The sequence below is a fragment of the Coregonus clupeaformis genome, chromosome 10, assembly GCF_020615455.1.
Source record: "Coregonus clupeaformis isolate EN_2021a chromosome 10, ASM2061545v1, whole genome shotgun sequence".
Lineage (NCBI taxonomy): Eukaryota > Metazoa > Chordata > Actinopteri > Salmoniformes > Salmonidae > Coregonus > Coregonus clupeaformis.
Genome location: NC_059201.1, coordinates 35395956 through 35416729, shown reverse-complemented (window position 1 = coordinate 35416729; position 20774 = coordinate 35395956). Strand labels below are relative to the sequence as shown.

The window sequence follows — 20774 nt, the reverse complement described above, 5'->3', positions numbered from 1 at the left end:
GTTGTAGGTCACAAGCTGTTTGACAGGATGCTGCTGGTCATGTTGGCTGTGAAGCACTTGAGCTGCAGACATACAGAAAGTCAATGCAGCAGAGGAGGACACGCACACGTGCACACGTGCACACACACACTCAGGAGACAAAGACCTAACATCCACTCAATCACTATAGATTTTCCACTATTGATCCACTATTCTTGTGAGCGTGGAGCAGTGCTCTGCAGCGTCAGGAGATTACCCTCTGTTCCTTTAGCCTATATCATCCCTGCTTTATATCTGGCTGTCATTCTGGCTGTTCCTCTCTCAGTGATGGGGTGTGTGGTAGTGTTTGGGTTGTGATTTTCAGTCGATTCATTTTGTTGAGTTCGAGGTTGTTATTTAACTAATAGGGATTCTCCTGAGGCAAAGTTTTCCTTTTCACACATTCAGAACCCCATTCTCCTCTCTCTCTCTCTCTCTCTCTCTCTCTCTCTCTCTCTCTCTCTCTCTCTCTCTCTCTCTCTCTCTCTCTCTCTCTCTCTCTCTCTCTCTCTCTCTCTCTCTCTCTCTCTCCCACATTCACTTATTCATTCATTTATTCGATGATTTGGAGTCAAGATGTTCTCTGAGCAGATATGTCTATATGTCATGCCCCTCACATCTGTAACTCATAGTGCCCATCCCCTTCTCTCCACCTCTGCTGTCTACTCCTTCCCTCTGCTCTCCCCTCTCCCTGCTCTCCCACCCCTTCTCTCCTCTTCCCCCCCTGCTCTCCCCTCCCTCTGCTCTCCCCTCCCACCCCTTCTCTCCTCTCCTCTCCCTTTCCCCTGCTCTCCCCTCCCCCTGCTCTCCCCTCCCACCCCTTCTCTCCTCTCCCCTCCCCTGTTCTCCCCTCCCACCCCTGCTCCCCTCCCCTGCTCTCCTCTCCCCTCCCCTGCTCTCCCCTCCTCTCCCCCTCCCCTGCTCTCCCCTCCCCTGCTCTCCCCTCCCACCCCTTCTCTCCTCTCCCCTCCCCTGTTCTCCCCTCCCACCCCTGCTCCCCTCCCCCTGCCTCTCCTCTCCCCTCCCCTGCTCTCCCCTCCTCTCCCCTCCCCTGCTCTCCCCTCCTCTCCCCCTCCCCCTGCTCTCCCATCCCTCTGCTCTCCCTCCCACCCCTTCTCTCCCCTCCCCCTGCTCTCCCCTCCCCTGCTCTCCCCTCCCTCTGCTCTCCCCTCCCTCCCCTTCTCTCCCCTCCTCCCTGCTCTCCCCTCTCACCCCTTCTCTCCCCTCCCCCTGCTCTCCCCTCCCTCTGCTCTCCCCTCCCTCTGCTCTCCCCTCCCTCCCCTTCTCTCCCCTCCTCCCTGCTCTCCCCTCTCACCCCTTCTCTCCCCTCCCCTGCTCTCCCCTCCCACCCCTTCTCTCCCTCCCCTGCTCTCCCCTCCCTCTGCTCTCCCCTCCCCCTGCTCTCCCCTCCCCTGCTCTCCCCTCCCTCTGCTCCCCCTCCCCTCCCCCTCCTGCTTCCCCTCCCTTTCCCCCCTCGCTCCCCTCTCTAAGGGCTGTTAGCGTAAGTGCTAGCGGTAGCGTCAGTCCTCATCTCTTCAGACCCCAGTCTCTCTGCCTAGGGGGCCATATGCTCAGTCATTAGCCTAGCCGTAGCCTTACCCCAGCCTTCCTGGCTGCGCTGTCTCTGTGAGTCTGGGAGAAGAGCAGACCATGGGGAAAGTGGGGGAGACAGCCCTGCAGAGAGCTAAACTCCTCCTCATCCCCCCAGAGCTACTCCAAACATTCCCCGGCCTTCTGTCTGACCTGCCACAGAATTAATCTGCTGTGTGTGTGCATGTTGCTGTGCCCTCTGTGTCAGTCTCTCAGGGTGTGTATGCTCTTTGTGTTTATATAACCTCTCTTTTGAGGACAGACACTGTGCTTTAGCAAACAAGCTGCTTTAGTTAGCTGTGTGTGGTATAGTGGCCATACAGGGTTGTGAGTGCAGGAAGTCTTGTCGGTCACATGATGAGGGCCATACTCTTGGTAACGTTGTTGGTCTCTGTGAGCACAGCTATATTAGCTGTCTGTCTGTATTCACTGACTTCCTCTGCCTGTAGTATAGTCTACTACACACACGCACCCAAACACAGAAACCAGAAAAGGCTTTCTCACTTCCTGCTTTCGTGCTAGCACAATCAAATCTCCTTGATTAGCTTTTGAGGTCATAAATATTTGCAGGTGTTCACACACTCACACACACACGCAAACACACATACACACACACACGCACGGTCACAATCATGCACAAATGCTGTATGAAGTAGAACTGTGTCTCCCTCTCAAATTAATATCTAGCCTTTTCTGAGTTGAGTGTGTAATGTGTATATGTGTGAACATGTGAAGAGTTTCATTTACATTTGACATTTTAGTCATTTAGCAGAAGCTCTTATTCAGAGCGACTTACAGTAAGTGCATTCATCTTAAGCTAGCTAGGTGAGACAACCACATATCACAGTCAAATATACAGGATACGAACATTCAATTCCAGCTAAACAATGTGTATATATAGTGTTTTGTAAAGAAACATATTTTACACATCTTTAAAATCTGTGAATTAAAAATCAGAGAACAGTAATATTTTACACACATATGAAGCAATCCTTTCTGATGAAAAAACACGTGAAAAATTGGTGGATGTAGTGTTTTGGAAATAAAGTCTTCATGTGTAAATCTGTGCCTATGTGTTTCTGTTGTGATTCACTCTATGGTCTCAAAACACACTCTGACACTGCCTAGAGTGGGCCGGATAACACACACACACACATCTCCCTCATTGTTTTTAGCTAGTGAGATAACCCAGCACGCCTCCAGTAAGGAGCCAGCAACTATAGCCATGCCAAATACCACACTGATACCAGGGATCACACACACACACACACACACACACTTTGATCTGCTGTCACACATGCCAAGCGTGGGAGAAAGAGAAGGAGTGAATGAGAGAAATAGAGTGAGAGAATATCAAGGGGGTGACCTTGTAAACGTCACTAGAGTAAAAAAAAAAAAAAGATTCCTTATCAGAGTGTGGTGCTCAAGTAGTATATAACTGTAAAAGTGAGAAGGAGCACAGTGATACGTGCCTGTGTGTTAGCTTAGGCCGGCAATGGAGGGACAGTTGATTATCTCTGTAACCTGGAGTCATGTTAAACTATTTTCTGGTGTGTGCAGGCTACTCAGTGTTTTGACCTCCAGCCAGACTCAGTGGCTGGAATGGGCTTCAGAGCTGGAGGAGTACACTATTACTGTACTATAGAGATGATTAGAGAAGACAGCTCTCATCTCAAGGGCCTTCTTCCTCTTCTACTCCCTACTCTCTCTCTCTCTCTCTCTCTCTCTTCTTATTCTTCTCTGCCTCCCTCTCCCTCTTTCTCTTTCTTTCTTTGGTGCTTACACCAGCAGAGATCAATCCCCTTTTCGCCAATACCTCCACAGAGTCAATGTGTCTCATTGAGTGAGACTGGAGCCTAATTCACTGGGCTTTATCGACTCTGGCCTGGTGGGGGGCTGAAATAGAATGGGGGGGGCTGGTCTGTCAATGAGCTCCTCTTATTTCCCCCTACCACCCACTGTCCCCTTTGTCCCCCTCCACAGTGATGATGGTAATGGTGTTGAATCTGTCATCATCTGATACTGACCTGACAGACAGGCAGTTCTCTGTCTGTCTGTGGTTACCACTGGAGAGAGACAGACAGCTCTCTCAACAATCTATCAGAATCTAATCAACCTCTGACATGGGAGATGGACAGGCTCCATCTCTTTAATGGAGGATCTTCCTCCTCTGACAGAACAGCCTCCCTCTCTCTGAAAGACTGACAGAGTCCACCTGATCAGCCGTCTGTCAATCTAATGTGTTAATGATTAAGTTGGTTGGGATTTAGAAAAAAGGCTGTAGCTAGATATTGCTCTCTGACACACTGTCACGAACGTCGTATGAAGGAGTGGACCAAAGCGCAGCGTTAGTAGCGAACATACTTGCTTTATTTAATTAAAGCATACACACGAAATAACAAAACAATAAACGACTCGTGAAGTCCTCAGTGACAATGACCGAACACGGAACAAAAACCCACAAACACAAAGTGAAACACAGACAGTTAAATATGGCTCCCAATCAGAGACAACCAGCACACAGCTGACACTCGTTGCCTCTGATTGGGAGTCACTCAGTCAAACATAGAAATAAACAACCTAGAACACCCAACATAGAAACAGAAAACATAGAATGAACACACCCTGGCTCAACATAATGAGTCCCAGAGCCAGGGTGTGACACACACATGCACACACGCGCACACGCGCACACGTTTTGTTGTTCTAAACTCGTGGGGACCTAAAATTGATTTCCATTCAAAATCCTATTTTACTTAACCGTAACCGTAAACATTAACCCCTGACCCTAACCCTAGTTCTAACCCAAACCTAACCCCTAAGCTTAAAATAGCCTTTGTCCTCATGGGGACGTGGGAAATGTCCCCCAAGGGAGAATTTTCCTTGTTTTACTATCCTTGTGGGGACATTTGGGGATTTTAGGTCCCCACAAGGATAGAAGCACCAACCCACCCACCCACTCTCTCACACACACACACACACACACACACACACACACACACACACACACACACACACACACACACACACACACACACACACACACACACACACACACCCTTGTCATAGGGAGGGCCAGGGCCAGAGGGCAGAGGTCCTCATCTCTGACCCCTGGGGAATAATCACTTGACCTCCACGCTTGGTTTCTCCTGGAACCCACAGGCAATATTAATGCTGTGTCTATACCCAATGCTTACAATTCCTCTTTATGGAATTAGACCTAAGATGAATTTCTAGATGAGTATCTTCATCACCCCCTGTATATAGCCTCCCTACTGTTATTTTATTTTACTGCTGCTCTTTAATTATTTTTTACTTATCTATCTTTTACTTAACACTTTTTTTAATTTTCTTTAAAAAACTGCATTGTTGGTTAAGGGCTTGTAAGTAAGCATTTCACTGTAATGTCTACACCTTTTGTATTCGGCGCATGTGGCAAATAAAAATTGATTTGTTTGTGTGTGTGCGTGCGTGCATCTGTTGGTGTGTTTATTAGCATGTTCATAAGAGTGTATAATGCCGTTCTAATGCAGTAGTAAACAGAAGGGCAAAATGATCAGTGCTCTGCTCTCCTCTGGGTCATTCTAAATGTGGAGGTTTATCTCATACAGCAGCAGTAGCAGCACTAAGGCAGAGCACAGCAGATATTACTGTGGCTTCCTGCTCATGCATATCAGGTGTTATGAGCTATGAGACCGCATCTCTCTCTCTCTCTCTCTCTCTCTCTCTCTCTCTCTCTCTCTCTCTCTCTCTCTCTCTCTCTCTCTCTCTCTCTCTCTCTCTCTCTCTCTCTCTCTCTCTCTCTCTCTCTCTCTCTCTCTCTCTCTCTCTCTCTCTCTCTCTCTCTCTCTCTCTCTCTCTCTCTCTCTCTCTTTATTTATTTTTCCCCATTAGAGGAAGTGGCTGGGCTGAGCAGGGTGCCGTTGCTTGCAGGATGACAGAATAGAGGAGGGGAGGGGAGAAGAGGAGAGGGGGAGTGAGGGGAGGGGGTGTGAGTTGAGGAGAGGAGAGGGAAGGTGAGGAGAGGAGAGGAGAGGGGGAGAGAGGAGAGGAGAGGGGGAGGGGAGGAAATAAGAGGGGGAGTGAGGAGAGGGGGAGTGAGAGGAGGGGGTTTGTGTAGCTCTGCAGAGAGCTCGTAGGCAGGAAACAGACTCAACCACAGATGGCTGAGAGAGAGCAAAACGAACGCTACAGCTTTTCTGCCAGTCTCTGTGAAACAGACAGGAGTGTCTGTGTGTGGCTGCAGAGAAACCTCCGAACGTCAGAAGCCTGCAGCAGCCGAGGTTTCTTCCCAAGAACCAGGGACTACACACACACTGGCACTACAGCACAGGGACACTGCAGCACAGGGACACTGCAGCACATGGACACTGCAGCACAGAGACACTGCTGCCTGCCCTGGAGCCACTGACCTGAACTACAGCTACCGGAGTGTGTGTTTGTGTGTGTGAGGGAGAGAGAGAGAGACTGTCAGAGTAATTGATGTATGAGCATGTGCCTGTATGGGTAAGCAGTAGTAGCCTGCTAGAGTAATTTGTGTGTGTGTGTGTGCACACTCACGGCTCTTATCAGCTGATCAGTACACACAGCTGCAGGGTAGGAGTGGGTTGAGGGGCAGTGTGTGTGTGTCTGTGAGGCATTCTCAGGTGAGCAGTGCTGGAATTGGAGGCTAAGCTTTGATACTCTGACTCTGTGACACCGGCATGTGTGTGTGTGTGATACTGGTGTCAGAGCACACATGACAGGAGGAAGTGACACGTCTCTACTCGCGCTCTCCGATTTCCTGAAGCCTCTCTAGTGGAACGAGGACGCTGGCCGGACCCGAATCTGAGCGGACCTCACCCGCTTCTCACCTCTCTCTTCACCCCTGATCCTGTAGTCCAAGCCTATCTGTATACCTACAGACACAGGACTGTGAACGACCGGCAGTGGATGCTTGTATTGAGGGAACTGAGCAATACTTGGACTGTGAGCTTTAGTGGTGTGTGTGTGTCCGTATACTGACCTTCCGAGGAGGTGGGACTGGCTGTGGATGCATAGTGGATGTGAAGAGCTCTAGGACTGAGCATTGTGAACAGTGAGTGTAGCTGAATGCCTCTACAGACAGAGTATTTCCCCCTTGGGAACAGTCAGATTTTCTCCTGCGGCTCTGCTGGGTGTCTATAGGCAGCCAAGGGCTCGTATTTAACTCCTAAATGACCGGCAGCAACAGCATGAGCAGCGGCTACTGCAGTCTGGACGAGGAGGGCGAAGACTTCACCTTCTTCACCGCAAAGAGCACCTTCTTCCGCCAGCCCAAAAAGCTGGTTAAGGTACGACAGAGATGGAGGGAGGGGTTGTGTCAGTTTTGATGTCAACAACATTCAGCTGAAAAAGGAGAAGCATTGAGTTAAGAGGAAGTAGGCACTAGAGGTCTTCACGGATCCAAAAAGTTGGACCTGTTCTGAAATGGACCTGGGGCTTTGCATAAATATATATTGTTTAATATAGAGACCCGTTCCAAACGGACCCGAGGACAACTAGACCCGTTCCGTATAGACCTGGTCAGATCCAGACCCGATCCGATCCAATCCAAGTGAGGGAAGCAGCAGAAAATTAATTTTTTAAGCTACTTTATTAACCTAATAAAGCTGATAAAGCGTGAGAGGGAGAGCGGTGCCACTCTAGCAGGCGGGGAGGGGCCATACTGTGAACAGGGAGGAAGGAGCGAGAGACGAGAGCCAGCAACCAACCAAGCCAACTTGCGCTATAGTAGACTAATAGCTGCCATAGATAGGTTATTTATAATCAAATATGATTATGTAGTACCTGTCTTGACTGTATCAAACCAGGAGAAGCTAGTTAAGCTAGCTAACGTTAGCTAGCAAGGCTAACTGAGGCTGCAGTGCATGCGCTTTCTAATCCTACAGTTACAAATAACAACAACTCCATTCAGAATAAGTAGCAGCCTACCTGCTGGCTCTTGGTTGTTGTAGCCTATCCATCTCCTTTAACTTTTAATTCCGTCATTTTTAATTTCATCTTCCATTGATTAGATATGTTATAACTTTTGCCACACACGGAGCAAGGTTCTATGGCTGTAGCGTATTGCCGCTTTGATGATTGGCCACCAACAACAACAAGCTGCACGCGCCACACTCCACTCTTGTGAAAAGCAAGAGCAGCAGCATAAATTATCAAATGTTTCTCTACTGCAGCAGTCACGTTCGGATCTGTACGGTCCCTTCCGGACAAGTCAGTTACAATCATATCAGACCAGACCCGTGACATTATATAGAATTTTGGATCCAGACCCTCTCAGGTCCCGGATCGGGTCTCGGATATTTGGGTACAGGTGGATCCGTGAAGACCTCTAGTAGACACACCTCAGGCCTGTTTTACTGTGTGTGTGTGTGTGTGTGTGTGTGTGTGTGTGCATGCGTGTGTGTGTGACAGAAATCCTTCTGCCTGTGTTCCTTCTGTCATAGCATCAAACAGCTATCCACGCAGCCTTGTAGGAGATACACCCTCTAGGCCAGTTTTTCATGGCTTAGATCTGAATGGACTGTATAGGAGCAATATGTTAATGAACCATCAGCCGTTGTCTGTCGTTGTTTCCTTAGTAACAGGATAGTTAGTTACATAGTCACACACCTGTCCTTGATTGTGAGTTTTACTGTAGGTCTCTCTCTCTCTTTCGCTTTCTTTTCCTTTAGTTCAGCTGGTCAAGGTACCCGTAGCAACAGCGGATCTCACTGATTCTGCTTTGAGTTAGAACTCTGCAGGACACACACACATACACACACACTTTCAGTTTTACACAGCGGTGGTACCATCTTCCGCCAGAGTGGGGAATTTTGGGGGCTTGTTTGTCTGTTCATATGAATAGTAATGAATTGTATAATGTAGGACTGTAAATGTGTTGCTGCAGATTTACAGAATAGTAGGTACTACCAGAGCCATGTATTTAAATAAATGGCTCTGGGTTCAACATGTTTGTGCAGAAAATGCCTCCACACTCTACTCTCACATACACACTGGGAGATTGTTCTCAAGGCTTTTAATGGACTGCATTACCTTCTCTCTCACATACACACTCGTACATGCACACACACTCACGCATACACACACACATACACACACACATTGTGGCGTAGGGAGGAAACTGTTGCTGAATAGAACAGAGGGCATAGAGATTCTGTTGTTTTAGAATCAAACGTACACTTACACAGACACTTACACAGACACTTACACAGACACAGACACACACAGAGTCCTTTGTCAGTGTTATCTTAATACCTGCAGTGCCTCTGCTCTCTGGTTTGGAAAGATCACCGTCACAAAATAATTCAGCCCCGGCCCCGTGTTTGTCTGTTTGTTAAGTTTGGGTTGCCAGGGTGGAGACTCTTGTGACCCAAAAACAAAGGACCCAGTCTTAAACCATGACTGAAAGGTACCAATTCCCCATATACTGTAAGAATGATTGCTGTGCTCTAGTACTTCTGTAGGAGCAGTCTCTCTGTACAGGAAAACCACCCTGTCGCCCACTAGCGATTGAATATGAAAAACAGACATGCAAATATACGAAAGCCACAGTCTTCCTGTACTCTCTGACACAATCCATTAGTGTCTGTGTCGCAGGGGCGGACTGGGACTGAAAATCGGCCCTGGCATTTCTAACACATCGGGACATTTTTTCCCCGAGGCCCCCATTATTAGCCCACTAAGGATCATTTTGCGCTAAAAGCCCAAGTTAGACAGGCCCACTGGGCTAAAATTTGTCCAACCCGTCTGACATCTGCCTGAAATGCCAGATGGCCAGTCCGCCCCTGTGTGTGTCATTTTACTCTTCCTGTTGTCTACAATGGTGGCAACCACAGATCTGGAATCAGCTCTCCAAACCCTAACCTTGACCATAATGGAGGAAACCCTACGTCAGGGTCTAGGGGCATTTTCGTCCAACTCCCCAGTCCTTTTATTATTCGTCAGCCATTATATTATTTTTAAATATATATATTTTCTTTAAGACTATTTTCTCCTCTCACACGCTCCTGACTGCATGTGCTGATGCTGCAGGGAGGGGGGTGTTGCCTATGCAACCAAAGACTTGTTTGCTACAATAACTTGCTTGTTTCAGCAAGGAGCAACAAAAACGGCGTCAAGTTAGACCCACATAAACAGACACACACATTTACATGCATTCATAAACTCACTCACTCTCTCTCACAAGCTGAGCGTTAAAGCAGGCTGGTTTATTAGAGCAGGGCTCAGCTCTGGAAATAATTCATAAAGAAAAGAGGATCTCTGCTCCCTCCCTCCCATCCTGATGAGCATATGTATCTGTGTGTGTTTGTATTTGTGTGTGTGTGTGTGTGTGTGTGTGGTTACTGCTGTAGAGCGCTCCCTTGCTCCGAGCTGAACTTTGATGCTGTGGAAATGAATGAATGAATGAATGAATGAATAAAATCCCCACTGTTTATAATTCACACACACACACACACAGAAGTGTCACGCCCTGACTCAGGGGACGGTTATTTGTTGAGTCAGGGTGTGTATATTTCGTGTTGTGTTTATTTCTATGTTTAGTTTCTAGATCGTTTAGATCTATGTTGGCCAGGGTGGTTCCCAATCAGAGGCAGCTGTAGCTCGTTGTCTCTGATTGGGGACCATACTTAGGCAGCCTTTTGGCACCAGTCAGTTGTGGGATCTTGTTCCGTTAAGGTTTGTTTTGTGTAACCTAGGACTTCACGTTGCGTTTGTTTGTTGTTTTGTCGTGAGTTAAGTACTTAATAAAATGTACGCTTATCACGCTGCGCCTTGGTCCTTCTCGTTAATGAGCGATCGTGACAGAAGATCCCACCAAGCCTGGATCAAGCAGCGTGACGAGGAGAGAGGAGGGACTTGGGAGGAGATGAGCGAGAGTCTGGCAAGAGGGATGGAGGCCATGATTACGGGGGAGAGACAAGCCCAAACATTTTTTAGGGGGGGGCTCACGCCGTGGACGATGAGGCAGCAGGAGGCCGCGATAGAGCGGTTCAGCCGTTTAGCAGATGAGGCCGCCAGATTAAGGGGGTCATTGGTGCAGAGGGAGCAGAAGGAAAGTGTAGAGGCACGGCGAGAGGAGCTGGTTAGGCAGCAGAAGGAGCGGGGGTTAATGAAGGAACCCAGTCCCGCTCCTCGCACCAATCGAGTGGTGCGTGTCGCCAGTCCGGTCCGGCCCGTTCCTGATTCCCGCACTAAGCCAGTGGTGGGTGTTCCCAGTATGGTTCGGTCCGTTCCTGCTCCTCGCATCAAGCCAGTGGTGCGCATCGCCAGCCCGGTCCGGCCTGTTCCTGTCCCTCGCACCCAGCCAGTGGTGCGCGTCGCCAGCCCGGCCCGGCCTGTTCCTGCTCCCCGCACCAGGCCAGTGGTGCGCTTCGCCAGCCCGGCCCGGCCTGATCCTGCTCCCCGCACCAGGCCAGTGGTGCGCGTCGCCAGTCCGGTACGGCCCGTTCCTGCTCCCCGCACCAAGCCAGTGGTGCGCGTCGTCAGCCCAGTCCGGCCCGTTCCTGCTCCCCGCACCAAGCCAGGGGTGCGCGTCATCAGCCCAGTCCGGCCCGTTCCTGCTCCCCGCACCAAACCAGTGGTGCGTGTGTCCAGTCCGGCACGGCCCGTGCCTGTTCCACCGGTGCCTGTTCCGGCACCGGTCAGCTGCTCCACTCCGGAGCCAGAGCAATCCGCTCCACCGGTGCCTGATCCAGTTCTGGTCAGCGGCGCAACCCCGGAGCCAGAGCAGTTCGATCCACCGTCGTCGGTTCCAGTCCAGACCCAGACGTCAGCCCCTCTCCAGGTTCGGGGTCTCCCACACCAGGGTCCAGACAGGGCGTGGTACTTCGTGGGAGGAAGGAGAGAGGAAGCAGCGCGCCAAGGTCCAGACCAGACCAGGGGCGCAACGGGGAGGTGGAGAGTAAGTGATGGTTACACCCGGAACCGGATCCGCCTCCGAGGCGGAATGCCCACCCGGCCCCTACCCTGTTAGGTTTATGTGGCGCGGTCGGAGTCCGCACCTTTGGGGGGGGGGGGTACTGTCACGCCCTGACTCAGGGGACGGTTATTTGTTGAGTCAGGGTGTGTATATTTCGTGTTGTGTTTATTTCTATGTTTAGTTTCTAGATCGTTTAGATCTATGTTGGCCAGGGTGGTTCCCAATCAGAGGCAGCTGTAGCTCGTTGTCTCTGATTGGGGACCATACTTAGGCAGCCTTTTGGCACCAGTCAGTTGTGGGATCTTGTTCTGTTAAGGTTTGTTTTGTGTAACCTAGGACTTCACGTTTCGTTTGTTTGTTGTTTTGTCGTGAGTTAAGTACTTAATAAAATGTACGCTTATCACGCTGCGCCTTGGTCCGTATCTTCTATAAACGATCGTGACAAGAAGAGAAGAGACCCTCTTTTCTTTATGAATTATTTCCAGAGCTGAGCCCTGCTCTAATAAACCAGCCTGCTTTAACGCTCAGCTTGTGAGAGAGAGTGAGTGAGTTTATGAATGCATGTAAATGTGTGTGTCTGTTTATGTGGGTCTAACTTGACGCCGTTTTTGTTGCTCCTTGCTGAAACAAGCAAGGTATTGTAGCAAACAAGTATTTGGTTGCATAGGCAACACCCCCCTCCCTGCAGCATCAGCACATGCAGTCAGGAGCGGATGAGAGGAGAAAATAGTCTTAAAGAAAATATATATATTTAAAAATAATATAATGGCTGACGAATAATATAAAAGGACTGGGGAGTTGGACGAAAATGCCCCTAGACCCTGACGTAGGGTTTCCTCCATTATGGTCAAGGTTTGGAGAGCTTATGTGTGTGTGTGTGTGTGTGTGTGGTTACTGCTGTAGAGCGCTCCCTTGCTCCGAGCTGAGCTTTGATGCCGTGGAAATGAATGAATGAATGAATAAATGAATGAATAAAATCCCCACTGTTTATAATTCACACACACACACACACACACACACACACACACACACACACACACACACACACACACACACACACACACACACACAATCAAAGGAATGGGTGCATAGCAAGGAGAGACACAGAGAGAAAGAGACTGTGTGTGTGTGTGTGTGTGTGTGTGTGTGTGTGTGTGTATTTGTGTCTGTCTGGCACTTGCTGATCACAGGAGAAGAGAGTGGGATGAGGGTGGAATAGAGTTTGGAATGGAGGGAGGGGGGAGATACAACACTGAATGAAAGTATGAAACCAGAAGCATGCACAGGGAAACACAAACACACGTTCTACGGTATCTGCCTTCTGTAAAAGAGAAAATGAGGTATGGGTTAAAGCTTCCACACGGATTTGTACCTGTCTCTTCACACCACTCTCATCTCTCAATCTTTCTCCATCCATCCATCCATCCATCCCTCCCTCTCTAATGTAATCTTCACTGCTCTATATCCTAGCAGCACTCTGTTATCTCAGCTGTGACAGCTCATCTACAGTAGTTAATATGGCTATCAGAGAGATGGGGAGCTAAGTGTGCTTCCTCTACCGCAGCAGTCTGCTCAGGGATTAATGGTTTGGTAGATGGGGAGCTAAGTGTGTCTCCTCTCCTGTGTGCTTCCTCTACCGCAGCAGTCTGCTCAGGGATTAATGGTTTGGTAGATGGGGAGCTAAGTGTGTCTCCTCTCCTGTGTGCTTCCTCTACCGCAGCAGTCTGCTCAGGGATTAATGGTTTGGTAGATGGGGAGCTAAGTGTGTCTCCTCTCCTGTGTGCTTCCTCTACCGCAGCAGTCTGCTCAGGGATTAATGGTTTGGTAGACTGCCATCATACCAGAAGAGGAATTTGGTGTTGCTACGGTAAAGATGACGTTCTGAGACGCAGTCTGAGACGAGGGTGCAGCTCAGGTTAGGGTTAGTATCAAGACACACACACTCACAGACACTTAAAGGTCTGTCTATTTCAGAATGTCCTCTTTTCTGTTCCACTTCTATGACACTGAAGTGCTGGAACCTTCTGTGTCACTTCACTTACATTATTACAGTTGTGGGGAAAGTTGACTAAATGTTGAATGTTAAGCTGTTGTGTGTGGTGCATAGGCTACAGTAAAAGGCCTGAATCTGTTCGTGGTGTTTCTGGGGTGACACTGCAGCCTCGGATGACACTGTGTTTTCCCATTGAGGGGTTCTAGAATGTTCCCTTGCTGTGTGAAGTGTAATCTGCTGGTCTGTGCTGTATCTGTCTGGAAGTATGTGTTAGAGGTCTCCTCCGTGCCTCTTGTAAAGCTAAACCACCATGCCGCTCAGACAGTTAAGGTCAGACAGTTGTCCAGTCAAAATAGGGCAGGCTATGGATTGCGTGATTTGTATTTGCGTGTGTGTGGTGTGTGTGTGGTGTGTGTGTGTGAACGTCCTCTTGCGTGTGTGTCACAGGTTGAGAGCGTCTGCTCCTCCGCCTGCTGTGACATCACCCTGAGTGATCACATGAGCTTCCCTGTCTGATCCTGTCAACGTGAGAACAACAGCAACATCTCATGTGTGAGGCATGTCATGTGCACTTTCCCTGGCTGTGGATGTTCCTGGGAGCCCTGGGTGTGGTTGTGGTTGTGGGTGTGGGTGTGGGTGTGGGGGTGGTTCTGGGTGTGGGTATGGGTGTGGTTCTGGGTGTGGGTCTGGGTGTGGGTCTGCTCACACTGCTGGTTCACTTTCTCTGTCCTTGAGCTCTGTGTTGGTGTGGTGGGCCGTGGACCGGGAAGGGTGACGGGTCAGTATTGTCCTACTACTCCATTGTCTCTCTCTCTTCTATAGGAATGCACAGAGGGGAGGGAGGGAGAGAGAGCACTATATTTAGCAGCCAGCAAACATCAAGACACTGACACAGGAATTCCTTAGAGACTTGATTGTTTTCAAGAACTAATTTGAATCATTGAATCTTGACCCTCCAACACACACATTCCTCCAAGCACATCTGTATTCACACAGGTGTAGGCCTATGTGTGAGGCAGGTGTGTCTTCAAAGTGCTTCTCTATGGCAAATAGCAAGCTATAGGAATATGCACACTGTCTGCAGATATTGTGTTGCACATAATACAGTGATAATGCTGTGCCAATACCCTAGCTTCTGTGTTACAGGGATTTTCATGCTGTTTCAAGGTCTTTGGGGGCGGCAGGTAGCCTAGCGGTTTAAGAACATTGGACCAGTAACCGAAGGGTCGCTGGTTCGAGTCCCCGAGCCGAATAGGTGAAAGATCTGTCTGTGTCCTTAAGCAAGGCTCCTGTAAGTCACTCTGGATAAGAGTGTCTGCTAAATGACTAAACTGTAACTGTAAACTGTCTTTGTGTTAAAGTGGTGTTTAGTCTCGTGGTCGTTTAGAAATGGTTAGTTTGTGACATTTAGACCAGTTTGCCCAAACTCCCTCTGCATTCTCACCTCATGAACTCTTACTGCACTGGAATATGCCAAGATAAACACAAACATACATACACACACACACACACACACACACACATTAAGCCATGCCATACACACAAAAAAAATTGATGCACGCATGACTGTAAGTCGCTTTGGATAAAAGCATCTGCTAAATGGCATATTATGGAAAGTTGCCGCACACACACTAAACACACAACAAACATAACTAACATCCCAAGAAGATGCCCTTGTTCATATTCATGGAGGAAGAGAGAAGAAAAGAGAGAGGAGAGGAGAGAGGAGAGAGGAGAGAGAAGAGAAGAGAAGAGAAGAGAAGAGAAGAGAAGAGAAGAGAAGAGAAGAGAAGAAAGGAAAGACAACATCCTGTTCAGACTGATCCTGCTCACTGTCTCTACATATGCAAGCCAAGATATGCTACACACACACACACAAACGTATACAAGGCTACTGTACTGAGTGAAGCAGACTCGCTCCCCTCACACCCTGAGGACTCCCATACATAAATGATTCCTGCCCTGCATTCTCGATCCATCTCTTTCTCGTTCTCTCTCTGTCTTCCCCTATCTATCTCTCTCTCTCTCTCTCTCACACGACCGAGTCCCAGACGAAGAGAATGAAAAGGAGGAGAAGAAGGAAAACAGCATCAGAGGATGCATCTAGAAATAACCCAGTCAAACTCTGTGTTGCTAAGGCTTGCTCAGCAACCATGCCTCCACTCTTCCTTCTTCATCTCTCCTTCTCTCCCCCACCCTCCCTCCTTCATCTCTTCCTCACAACCCCATGATGAGCGAGCCTCAAGATGAGTCCTACAGTCACACTGCATGGGGGAGGTGGAGTTTTGTGCTTTTCCGTGGCTCTAGCAGTGGGAGATATTGGAGCTGTCACAGTGACTGTCTGAGAGTGGGGATGGAGAGGGAGAGAAAAATAACAACACAGAGGCAGAGAGTCATGCTGGAGTTGGGAGGATGGATGGAGGGAGGGGAGGAGAGGAGAGGATGGGTGGAGGGAGGAGGAGGAAGAGGAGAGGATGGGTGGAGGGAGGAGGAGAGGAGGAGGAGGAGGAGAGGATGGGTGACGGGAGGGAGCAGGAGGAGGAGGGGGATGGGTGGGGAAGAGGAGGGGAGGAGGGGTGGGTGGGTGAAGGGAGAGGAGGAGTGGAGGGAGGATAGGTGGAGGAAGAGGGGAGGGAGGAGGAGGAGGAAGAGGGGAGGGAGGAGGAGGAAGGGAGGGAGAGGAGGAGTGGAGGGAGGATAGGTGGAGGAAGAGGGGAGGGAGGAGGAGGAAGGGAGGGAGGTGGAGGAGGAAGAGGGGAAGGAGGAGGAGGAAGGGAGGGAGGTGGAGGAGGAGGAGGAGGAGGAGGAGGGAGGGGGGGGACACACAAATTAAATCACGCAACATTCCATAAATGTTATAGCCCGATAGGCAATGTCCGGAAGCCAGTGGCGAGTGTGAGTGTGTGCATGTGTGTGTGCTTGTGCATGAGAGAGTGAGTGTGTGCATGTGTTTGTGCGCATGTTTGTGTGCACCCTGGGTTCTTAGGCCTGAGTGGAAACTCCTGTGTCAGTGTCTTTCTGAAAGTTAGCACCCTCTGCTGTTTAGAGTGATAGCAGCTGAATGAGGGAAATGTCATGAAGCCATCACAGAGGAAGTCAAGGTGTCCTCAGGTCTGAGTCATAATGACTGCTCTCTTTCTCAACTTCCCCCGGTACTGCAGTTCCTGTTTCTCACACAGCCTGTTGTCTGTCTCTCTCTCTGTGTGTTTCAGCAGAATGAGGTCAAAGAGGAACAGGGGGGAGGGCCCAAGGCTCTGTCAGAGGAAGAGGTGCGGGCCAGGATAGAGGACTACAACTCTAAGGTCTCAGAGAATGGCATGAAACTGGTGAGTGCTACAACATGTAACACATACACATAGGTACTAGTATGAAGTACTGAATCTGAATTTACCAATATATACACAAAGGCATCATACTCTCTCTCTCTCTCTCTCTCTCTCTCTCGCTCTCAGGCTGCTGATGGTTTGTACAGTGGCTTCATTAAGGTCCACCTCAGGCTGAGTCGGCCAGTCACGGTGCTCGCTGTGGAGGGGGCGGGATTAGAGGGACATGCAGGCCAGGCAGACAGATGCGGTCGGCCAATGACGGTGTCAGAGGGCCAGAAGAGGGAGGGAGCGGGGTTGAGTGACAAGCGGACGTCGTTCTACCTTCCCAGTGACTGTGTGAAGCAGCTCCACATTAGTTGTACTACCACAGTTAGGGAGGTCATACAGGGCTTGCTGAAGAAATTTATGGTGCTGGATAACCCACACAAGTTTGCCCTATACAGACAGACACATCGCGATGGACAGGGTGAGTTATACACACACATTACATGTGTATACATTCGCACATTTACATTCTGCCCCACTGCTGAGTGTAGATTTGAAGATGTCTGATAATATGCAAATGGCCTGGATTGGAATCTGATGCGTCTTTCCTTTGTCGTGTGTCTGAGTAGATCTGTTCCAGAAACTTCCTCTGGTGGAGTGTCCTCTCGCCCTGAGACTGGTGGCAGGTCCAGACCCTGAGCTGCTCAGCTTTGTCCTCAAGGAGAACGAGACTGAAGAGGTGGAGGTAAGACAAACACACACAAACACACACACACACACACACACACAAAAACACACACACACAAACACACGCAAACACACACACACACAAACACACACATACTGTGTGTCCTATAATCATTCTCTAACATCTCTAATATCACTAATATCTCTCTCTTTCTCTCTCTTCCTCTCAGTGGCATGCGTTCTCGGTTCCTGAGCTGCAGAACTTCCTGGTGTTTCTGGAGAAGGAGGAGACTGAGCGAGTGCGATTGGTGGAGCAGAGATTCGCAGCCTACCGACAGAGATTGCAGAAGGCACTATGCAAGCATCAACCCTGACCCCTCACCCTTGACCCCTCGTCCCTAATCTCTCACACTGACCCCTCAACCCTCACCCCTCTCTTGACCCAGGGAGACAGGAGACCAGTGAGGCTCACAGACTCCTATACCTCCCTTCCTCCTCACACCCCTCTTGAGAAGAGAGGAGGGGTTGAGAAAGCATGGAAAGGGAAAAGGTGACTGTTTGAAGGACGAGTGGACAGGATGCTGGAACAAAATAAGTGTTTCCCTTGGAGGTGAAAGACACACTGAACTGAAGGACCCTCTGACTTCTTTGGGCTCAGATATCTCAGTTTGGTCTGACAATGTGACCTGATGGGTCTTCTAATGTTACATTGACTCTCAGTTTGGTCTGATAATGTTTTTAAAATTATACTGCTGCTGCTGCAAGTGTTACTTATTTACTTAGTTACGTATTTACTAAGGCATGAGTCTCACCCTGCTCCATCTGCCCCAGTGCCCCTGCATAAAGATTTAGATGGACTAGAACAGACATTACCATTCAAAGCAACACTCCATGGTGGATGGACCATTTGGAATGTTCCATTACTTGATGTTTATGATATCAACTCTCATATTGTCCCTGCATGCCTTCTGTCCAGGGCCGAGGGTAGGATAGGAGGGTAGGAGACGGGTGGGTATGCTTGGGTTGGGAAGTAGGGTTGGGATGGTGGGGTAAAGCTATGTAGGGTTAGGGTGGGGTGGGCCAAAGGAATGCCAGAATCCATCCTCATCTTCAGACTCCTCTCATATCAGTTCCAGGGATGTACAGCAATGTTTCTCATAGAACTGCTCTGCTGAGCTCAGGAGGCTACAGAAGCAGAAGACCTGAACTCTCTATCCTAACTTCTTTATCCAGCACTGAAATAACGCCTCTATCTCCACAGCTCTATCTCAGGCGGCTAACTTTCACTTAATCCTGCATCTCCATCTACCTGGGTAACCATGCTAGTGTGGGATTTCTTGTGCAAACAGACATATATATCATAGATCATCTCCATCTACCTGGGTAACCATGCTAGTGTGGGATTTCTTGTGCAAACAGACATATATATCATAGATAATCTCCATCTACCTGGGTAACCATGCTAGTGTGGGATTTCTTGTGCAAACAGACATATATATCATAGATAATATCCATCTACCTGGGAAACCATGCTAGTGTGGGAGGTCTTGTGCAGACAGACATATATATCATAGATAATCTCCATCTACCTGGGTAACCATGCTAGTGTGGGATTTCTTGTGCAGACATACATATATATCATAGATAATCTCCATCTACCTGGGTAACCATGCTAGTGTGGGATTTCTTGTGCAGACAGACATATATATCATAGATAATCTCCATCTACCTGGGTAACCATGCTAGTGTGGGAGGTCTTGTGCAGATATATGTGTATATCATAGGTAGATGCTATTCCCATGAATACTAGTCTCTTCAGATAGCCATTGAGTACCCTGACTGCAATCACATAGTCAGAGACATAGCCCTTCTGTACCCGTGATTCATTCACCCATCCTACAGAAGCATACCATATGTAAACAATCAGTACAATCAGTAGATTCCTTCATTGCATGAAATGTCTGCTGGTGTTTTAAGCATTTACAAACTAGTTGATTGTTTGACTCGTCATAAACTCTTCACCCTTCCCTCATCAATAACCCCTGACCCTTATCTCCTCACCCCTAACCTGGAAATGTACATGCTGCTGTTCCCAGTGTCTGTGGAGAGTGAATGCAGCTGTAGCTACTGTTGTTAGAGGCCTGTTAGAGCCAGCCACTCTGTTGTTAGAGGCCTGTTAGAGCCAGCCACTCTGTTGTTAGAGGCCTGTTAGAGCCAGCCACTCTGTTGTTAGAGGCCTGTTAGAGCCAGCCACTCTGTTGTTAGAGGCCTGTTAGAGCCAGCCACTCTGTTGTTAGAGGCCTGTTAGAGCCAGCCACTCTGTTGTTAGAGGCCTGTTAGAGCCAGCCACTCTGTTGTTAGAGGCCTGTTAGAGCCAGCCACTCTGTTGTTAGAGGCCTGTTAGAGCCAGCCACTCTGTTGTTAAAGGCCTGTTAGAGCCAGCCACTCTGTTGTTAGAGGCCTGTTAGAGCCAGCCACTCTGTTGTTAGAGGCCTGTTAGAGCCAGCCACTCTGTTGTTAAAGGCCTGTTAGAGCCAGCCACTCTGTTGTTAAAGGCCTGTTAGAGCCAGCCACTCTGTTGTTAGAGGCCTGTTAGAGCCAGCCACTCTGTTGTTAAAGGCCTGTTAGAGCCAGCCACTCTGTTGTTAAAGGCCTGTTAGAGCCAGCCACTCTGTTGTTAAAGGCCTGTTAGAGCCAGCCACTCTGTTGTTAAAGGCCTGTTAGAGCCAGCCACTCTGTTGTTAAAGGCCTGTTAGAGCCAGCCACTCTGTTGTTAGAGGCCTGTTAGAGCCAGCCACTCTGTTGTTAAAGGCCTGTTAGAGCCAGCCACTCTGTTGTTAGAGGCCTGTTAGAGCCAGCCACTCTGTTGTTAAAGGCCTGTTAGAGCCAGCCACTCTGTTGTTAAAGGCCTGTTAGAGCCAGCCACTCTGTGCTGCTGTGACAGGCCCCTGAAGCCCAACTACTGAGCCGACTGTTACAGGGCTGATTGATTGAGGAATTGATGCTCAAACACTGATTGAGGGTCAAAATGGACAGGAAGAACTCCTGTCCCTATAGTTCATTGAGCAGAGAAACACCATTCTGGTGATCACACCAAAGTTAAATAGGATAGGGGCAGTGGGAGATATGCCTGACTGAACAGATGACGTATTGTAGGAAAAACATGTTTTGCACACTGATTCTGGCCACAGATTGGTCTGCCAGTCTGTACAGTATCCTAGAGAAGGGGCAT

At 49.0% G+C, this 20774-nt stretch overlaps 1 protein-coding gene across 3 annotated transcripts in view; it reads left to right on the top strand.

Annotated features, from left to right (window-relative positions):
* LOC121574827 (ras association domain-containing protein 5) overlaps window positions 1-18316 on the top strand; it is a 45653-nt gene extending 27337 nt beyond the window's left edge. The window contains exons 1-5 of one of the 3 annotated variants that reach the window (XM_045222975.1): window positions 5742-6920; window positions 16757-16870; window positions 16997-17336; window positions 17485-17600; window positions 17773-18316. In XM_045222975.1, coding sequence (XP_045078910.1) covers window positions 6804-6920; window positions 16757-16870; window positions 16997-17336; window positions 17485-17600; window positions 17773-17916 — 831 coding nt within the window. In that variant the 5' untranslated portion in view covers window positions 5742-6803 and the 3' untranslated portion in view covers window positions 17917-18316. Of the gene's footprint in view, window positions 1-5741; window positions 6921-16756; window positions 16871-16996; window positions 17337-17484; window positions 17601-17772 lie in introns of those variants that run through there. The other 2 variants (XM_041887438.2, XM_041887437.2) reach the window with 2 other exon arrangements.
* The last annotated feature ends 2458 nt before the right edge of the window (window positions 18317-20774 follow it).